The 7732-nt window shown below is 35.6% G+C and overlaps 2 protein-coding genes across 2 annotated transcripts in view; one reads left to right on the forward strand and one right to left on the reverse strand.

Annotated features, from left to right (window-relative positions):
• LOC107596081 (HSPB1-associated protein 1 homolog) overlaps positions 1-6660 on the reverse strand; it is an 11246-nt gene extending 4586 nt beyond the window's left edge. Inside the window, exons 1-5 of the mRNA XM_016286699.1 lie at positions 6644-6660; positions 6133-6314; positions 4751-4935; positions 3659-3795; positions 1863-2034 (exon numbers count right to left, since the gene is read on the reverse strand). Coding sequence (XP_016142185.1) covers positions 1863-2034; positions 3659-3795; positions 4751-4935; positions 6133-6313 — 675 coding nt within the window. The 5' untranslated portion in view covers position 6314; positions 6644-6660. The remainder of the gene's footprint in view (positions 1-1862; positions 2035-3658; positions 3796-4750; positions 4936-6132; positions 6315-6643) is intronic.
• Positions 6661-6715: 55 nt separating this feature from the next.
• Positions 6716-7732, forward strand: part of LOC107596062 (disrupted in renal carcinoma protein 2-like) — a 47313-nt gene continuing 46296 nt past the window's right edge. Inside the window, exon 1 of the mRNA XM_016286670.1 lies at positions 6716-7316. Within this exon, the coding sequence (XP_016142156.1) occupies positions 7022-7316 (295 nt within the window). The 5' untranslated portion in view covers positions 6716-7021. The remainder of the gene's footprint in view (positions 7317-7732) is intronic.

Here is a 7732-nt window from a genome sequence, read left to right on the forward strand (position 1 = left end):
ATATATATATATACACATATATATACATATATATATATATACACACATATATTTTGTATTTTATATATACACACACATTTTATTCATTTTTATTTTATAATTCATTTTACTTTATTTCAGCTTTGTCATTTAATGAAAATATATAGTTTTATACACACACACACAAAATTGGTTCTTCAGCAGTTCTTTGGGGTGGAAAAGGTCCTATATAGCACCACTACCATACAAAGAACCCGTTAAGCCCCTGTGTAGTTCTTAAAAGTTCTCTTACTCTCTCTTAGTTTAGTTGGGCAAAGGATTAAAAAAATGTATTTACTGAAGATAATGTGGTTCTCAACCTTTTTGCCCCCTATAAGGAAATATTCCAGGGCCCCCACACCTCAGAAAAGCATAAAAATGATTCAAAACAGATTTTGTCGTTGTAGTAAATTCCCATTAATAGCAATCATATGAGAGTGGAGTAACATATCTAAAATCTAAAGAGGAGAATGGGGTAAATATGCAGTGAATGAAAATCACATCCTGAATGATTAAAAATAGCTTTTTCAACTGTAGTGAGCAGAGCGTCAGAGGGTTAAAAACATTTTTTATCGCTAACATTCCAGAACTCAAGGTACATTGCAAATACAAAAGTTCTTCTGGTGATTTTCCCCCTTGTATTTGCAGTGAGAGGCAGTGGAGCAGTGTTAGCTCGCTCAAAGAATGGAAGTTTATGTCTCTCGTCTTCATTAGTATGCTGTGAAAAGTGTGAGCGCTCCCATAGAGTACGCTCGCTGTGTTGGACCGCCGCTAATTGCCTTGCCACCATCTCACCTCTCAAAGAGCTTGATCAGAGAGGTTTCACACACGCTGCTGGAATCCGAAGGAGGAGGGTGTGCTACAAAACACACACAGCTTTATTCTACTGCTGTCGGATTCGACTACCAGCCACTAAAATGCACACATAGGAGACCGACTGTTGTGACACAGGATCCAAAACGACACTCTGGGAACGTTATATTGAATGTTTTGGGAATGTACCATCAATGACAATGGACAAATCTTGACTAAATCTGATTTATGTAATATCTGAGATTCAAACAAGCCCTTCTTCGCTTGCAAGCAACTTATGACTACACATTTGAAATGAGTTTTGTGGACAACATAAACTGTGATTAAATGAGATCATATAAATTAAATATTTTAATAATAATCTATTTAATTTTATAATTAAATATTTTTAATAATAGAATAATTAAAATAATGATAATTGTAATAATAATAATAATGTATTCAAATTCAGAACTCCTTTAATACTGTTTAAAAAGCATCCTAGGGTGCACCGAATACTTCCCATGCGTGTTATTTTATACTATTCTAAAATTAGTCAGAGAACAAATTTAAAGTGGGCACTCAGTGAATGTAGTACTTTATTCAAAAGAGAAAATTACAGAGATTTTCTGAATCAGATACACACGATTAAATCACCAATGATACTTTTTTTAATAGCTTCATATGACTGTGCAAAAATAATATAATTGAGAGTTGTATAAACAGTGTCGCAAGATAACAATAAATATTCCAGAAGTGCTTAGTGCACCATTTTTGTCACCATGTTGGATTTATGTTGTCAGAAAATTATAAATTAATTATGGGTAAGGGTAAAAGGTAATCCAACATTTTATTATTTTATATACTATTATTGTTTTTATTTGTACATTGTCAGCTTCCATTTTAATATTACATTAAGTTGTGGAATTTATTTTTGTGTGTTTTTGTCATTTTTAAGATATCATCCTACGATGCACCGGATACAGCGAATTAGTAGATGTGTCCAAAAATTTTTGACAGGAAGTGTATTAGAAAATCTCATATTGGCCTACCTGACCAGGCTGCAGAGTGACGGTGTGGACTCGAGCTCTTCTGAAAGCTGGAAACGTCTTCAGGTCTGGCTGGACCACGCTAACCTGGCTGAACACGCTGGACTCCTCGTATGGTATCCGTGTTGGGTAGAGGCAGTGTGTGTCATCGGGAGGAAAGAGATGCCATCGTTTCCTGGAGAAAAAAATGACTTTACTGAGATAACATTGAGATTTTGTGCCCAAATTAATAGATACATCACAAATATTTCATTATGTTAGAAACTTTTAGCATGCCAAATTTTTTGGAGGGCTCATAAAAAAGGTGAAATGGATTTATATTTTTCCCTGTCTGCTGCGCTAGCCAAACAACTGTCAGAACTATCAGAACGTCAGTTTCTAGAGGCATTAGTTCTAACTGAATTAGTCATGCAGCTTCTGTATTTACTTAAGGTGCCAACTAAGCAACTGCCATTGAGATGAATGGGAATGCTTAGAGATTTCTCAAAGTATTATGAACTTACTCGCAGGAGATATTATATAATACTGTGATTTCTGTGGCAGGCTATCTTGACACGAGCAGCCTCAATCAGCAATTACAGAGCCAAGACAAGCTCCACAGAGAGGAGGTTCTTCATTGCCAGGTTTAGCTTCTCTCAATGGAGCAAATCATATATCTTAATAGCTGTTCACATCACTGCACTTTCCGTTTCTCATTTGCTCTTTTGAATGCAGAGGAAAAACAGCTTTCCTTTAACAGCTCAGGATTGGATCAGGAATCCTAACATAAGACTAGATAGAGCTCTTGTCAATATCTGAAGGAATCACATGGTGTTGTTCTAAACCATGCTCACAGAATCAGCCAAATTGGCAGTTTTGCCTGGGGCTTATCTAGTTCAGGGGTCTATTGACAGCCAGTCATCAAAAACTAGTTTCATCTAGTCGAGAGTTCATACTGGTGCACAGAAATACAATAAAATAGCAGTGTTATGGGTTCTTGTTTATTAAATGGTGACATATTGTTTCTAACATATGTCAAGTACTTCAATTGAATCTACTACCCACTACATGACAGATTTCACTGAAACAAGCGTCTTGAGAAATCACACCTGTCTCTGTGACAGGTCTAGGATCTGTAAATAGAAAAAAGCCTAAATCGAATGTTCTCTCAATGTCTTTCACACAACACAGATTGGTGAGATGTCTTAACTAAAATAAACTCATATTAATACAATTAAAAACGACTTTTGTTCATTTTCAAGCTGAAATAAAATGTAAATAAAATAAAGTTACCTGTTTAAGTAATAAAATTACTCAAATTAAAAGGAGATAAAAATTAATGAAATCTAAAAAACTAATAAAATGACAAACGCACATAAAATGTCTAAAGCTTTATCTGAAAATATAAAACTAAAAACCAATTCAAAATATACATTTTACATGAAAACCTTTAAAATCTTGCCTGTTTAAGTTGAAGTAATTTAAGTAAATTACCAAGTAATAAAATTACTAAAACTAAAATTAAATAAAAATAAATTAATGCTAAATAGTAATATCAAAGAAAACCTAACATGACAAAAGCACATAAATTAGTAAAATCTAAACTAAAATTAAATTGAAAACTTAAAATATAAAAAGAAAAGCTAATGCAAAATATTAATAAATACAATAAAATACATAAATAATACTAAAAGGGAATAATGTTACCAAACCGAATAATTGAAAACTGAATAATTGCTAATACCTCTGGCCTGTTTGTCACTTTTGGGGGAGTTTTTGCCCCAAAACTTGGGTAAACCTCGTTAAAACCTGGTTCTTACCTGCCTTGGATCTGGAAAACAAGATTGCAACCATAAGAGTCAAGGTGACATGGAGTGTTAGCACCCTGTGTCCCAATCCAAAGTGTGCTGTCTCGTCCATCTCGGCCAGGAAAGCCAAAGTCCGACCACACCACATCCTGCAGTTATAATGTTTGTGTTTACAAAGAACAAAAAACTATCTGATCGCCTACTGATGTCAATTTAAACAAGACCCACTCAGAGATGCTGCCCTTGAAGGTAGATAATGAAACCATTACCACGTCCAGGGGACTGTAAATGAGATGGTATGTAATCAAGCAAGCCCTCAGCAATGTTCAAACTACCCTATTCATCATTTAAGAGAGGCCCTTGTCTGCTCTCGATGCCCTAGCTGGCAGGGAGAATATTGGCACCTCATAAGCATTTATGATTTACAACAACTGAAAGCTAGAAATGAACATTAGCTGGGAAAAACAAAGCAAAATAAATCAAAATATCATTAAATGTCCACAGAATGACAATGATGTGCCATAGGATATGTTTTACTAAATAATAAAACAGCAAGGACTGATTAATTGCTCTTCATATCTGTTATTCCTAGTGCTGTCATACATTTTCATGAGAAGTTGTAACAACTGTAGGCTAATAAACAGTTTCAGAGAGCTCATAAAATAAAGGTAAGCATCCGCGGGAGACAAGGCAATACATACTAATGAATGTTTGACTGTGTTTATTGATCAAAGCTGATGTCATTGACATGCCCCGTGTGCTGTAGAGCGCCACTTCATGAAAAATTGGCCTCTCTCAAGCATAACTGGCATGCGGAAAAAGGCAAATGGGTTAATATGGTGCTTGATGAGGTCTGAGAGTATGATTGATTGTGGGAGAAAATGAAAAGAGTAGTGTCTTGTCCATTTATTTTATTTAAATGGGGCTCATTTTAGCCGTCATAAACACTGTAGAATTTGCAATGGCAAAATATAGAGTTTAATACATTATAGGAATATATATTAAAATACAACATATTGCATAGTATAATAATAATAAATATTTGAAAAATTTAAATATTAAATATTTTCTTTAAAGTAATGGAAGGGAATTGGCATGGTTTACCTGAAACATGGCAGGTTTATCCTGAAAAAGCTGGGTAATGTACTTGTAATCAGCATAAGCCCATAATTCTTTGCAGTGATAGCCAGAAAATGGCCCAACAAGTGATTCATCTTCATTGGCAGTCCAGGACAGAAACTCTTTAATGGTTGCTTCAATGTAGGAACACTCTGTTTCAAAAAGAGGAGCTGGTGCGAACAAAGCGAAACAAAAGTGAAAAGTAATTAATGAATAGATTATTCCAAAAGGGTTTATTCAAAATGCACAAACTGGAAAAAATCCTTTGATAATTTAAAATGATTTTAGGCAAATTAACTGTATTTTGTAAGAGGCTATTTCCATATGGAAATTGATTATTTTTCATATATACTAAAGCACCATATCAATTTGCTTGATCTGAAGTCATAAACACTGGGGTTTTTAATTATTACTGAAAAATGTTGTTTAAAATTTAGAAGTACAGTTTTGTCACAGTTCTGTCACTGCTTGGCATTTCATGTTCACTTCCCATATTTACATTTCACTTTAGTAAAAAGTCTAACAGTCGTGATGGACTGTCAGTTGTTTCCAATGGTTTGCAATAACTATTTGCCAGAAGTGCCAAAGAACCTGAAGAGGCAAAGCCTTCATTGGTGACAAAGGTTTCTGCAAGACTAACTATTACCGCTTCACACTTCTGGCAATTATTTGTATCAGACTGTTTCATTTCCTGCAAACGTGTCACAAATTAAGTTCAAATTAAAGTTTCTTTCAAATTAAGTTGCACATTGTGATAGAGGGCATCGAATAACAGAAATAACTGTTTTCTGTTGACACTGTAGGGGAAGAGTTACTCAAAGTATTCTAAAAATCGTCTGCCATTTGGTACACCACATTCTGAAAGTATTCACACCCCCTACAGAACATGTTTCAGTTACACTTGCAAAATTTCCCCACGCTTGCTTTATTCCCATCAATAACACTATAACACATAACTTAAAAAAAAAAAAATAAAAATCTCCAAAATGAAAGACGAGCATTTTGTATTTATTATTGTGCAAAACTGCTGAACACAGGTGGTTTCTAATCTGAACACAGGAGTACATTTTGATCATATTAAGTGTGATTACTCAAGACCGTTAACTGCTCTGCCTAATTTAGATCATTAAAACAAAGGTGTGGAATACTCTTGAGAAAGTAGGATGCTACATGGGGTATAGTCACTTCACATGTAACTATAGTAAGCTACTGTTGTCCAAACCTGCTCTAACATGCCTACCTATCATTTAAATTCGAAAATTATGTCCTGATTATGTTTAAAAAATGATGTCCTGGGCAAATGGAGTTCCTCTACTCTGATGATCTTGTTAATACCTATGAGAGGCTGTTTAATATTTGTGGCTTACCCATATCCTCAGTCCTTTTCCCAATACGAAACCGAAGCCTCTCTGTAAGGCAAGTTGACAGGTGCTCCACAGTCCAGTGTAATGCTGGCCAGTCTGTGGTCATGTTCAGAAACACAGCAGGTGTCTGTAGACACTGGACAATCCTCCTCGCCTCTTCTGGGGTGAAGGGTTTTGAAGCCATTCTACATAAAAACAAATAATAATAAGATGAGGATGATTAAGATGAGTGGATTTTGTCGTATACAACACAAATGAAACACCCATTCAGTAATCTTTCAGATAAACTGTAGGAGTTTTACTTTAAATCACTCAGATGAAAATACATCACAATCACTAAAGTGAATCACAAAGTCAGATTTATAATCTAAGTCAAATTAGCTACAAAGTGACAACTATCAATATAACTGACAACTCCATATTAAAATGTAAAAACACAGTCAATGCATGTGCAGCATCTGCATAAACAAATAGCAAATTTACTGCAGATATAAAAAAATTGGGATCTACACACACGTAAGCACTAAGCACACCTAAAATCTCTTTTCCAGCTAGTAAACAAAACTCACGTGAGACTTACCGCTGTTTTTTTTTTATTTCCTCTCAACACACAGGAAACGAAAAACGGCCATGTTGGCTCAACAGAAGAGCTGAAGTCTCCTTTAAGTTATTTGAAATGGTTGATCCAACATGGAGAACAACGACTTGCAGTTTCACACGTTACGTCAATTCCGTCTGTAGGCAGCGCATGCGCATTAAAGTTTGGAGCGTAGCTGCTGGAGTGTCATGGGCAGCTGACAATTGAGCGAGTGCCCTAGCTTTTAATGTGGCCTGTTATAGACGTTGCCGGATTGCATAAAGTCATTTTAAAACGTGATACCACGTCTGTTCAATGGGTGCCGTGGAAAGCACCGAAGGAGAAAGGGAACCTTTGCTGGTTCCTTCCCAGCCGGCGACAAACACACAGCCTGTGTTCAGCAGGGTGTATATGAGAAGATGGGTTGTTCTCACCATGTTTTCATTGTTGGGGTTTATGCAAGGACTTGTGTGGAACACCTGGGGCCCGATCCAGATCTCAGCCAAGCATGTGTTCGGGTTCTCATCGACAGATATCGCGGTGCTGGTGATGTGGGGTCCAGTGGGTTACCTGCCCTGGCTGCTGTTTATGTGGTTGATGGATAAGAAAGGTGAGTTGTTTTGGTTTTAGTTTTGTCATGGCAACAATATCTGTAAATACAAACAAATTATACTAGATACATCTGCCAATATTTAGACAGATTTGTTGATTGTGTGATATCACTAATTACACATAATAACCAGAGCCAGTTTGATCATTTCAATGTGTAATGTATGCACAAATTCATTTTATTAAGAACATTTAGCTCTGTGCCATTAGTTGTTCATATCTCTTTTAAACATGTTGTCCAGTGCAACAAAGGGCTTTCAAACCATTTTTAAGGACACATCCAAACTATAATTTGTTTTTACCTTTGACCCTTAATCACAATTCTATACTACCGCCCTATTTATATACCATTGTGTTTTTATGACAACATATATTTCTGACAAAAGTGTTCATGTACCAAGTACCTTTTGAATATCT

The sequence above is a fragment of the Sinocyclocheilus grahami genome, unplaced genomic scaffold (genome assembly GCF_001515645.1).
Source record: "Sinocyclocheilus grahami isolate Dianchi unplaced genomic scaffold, SAMN03320097.WGS_v1.1 scaffold214.1, whole genome shotgun sequence".
In the NCBI taxonomy this organism is placed as follows: domain Eukaryota; kingdom Metazoa; phylum Chordata; class Actinopteri; order Cypriniformes; family Cyprinidae; genus Sinocyclocheilus; species Sinocyclocheilus grahami.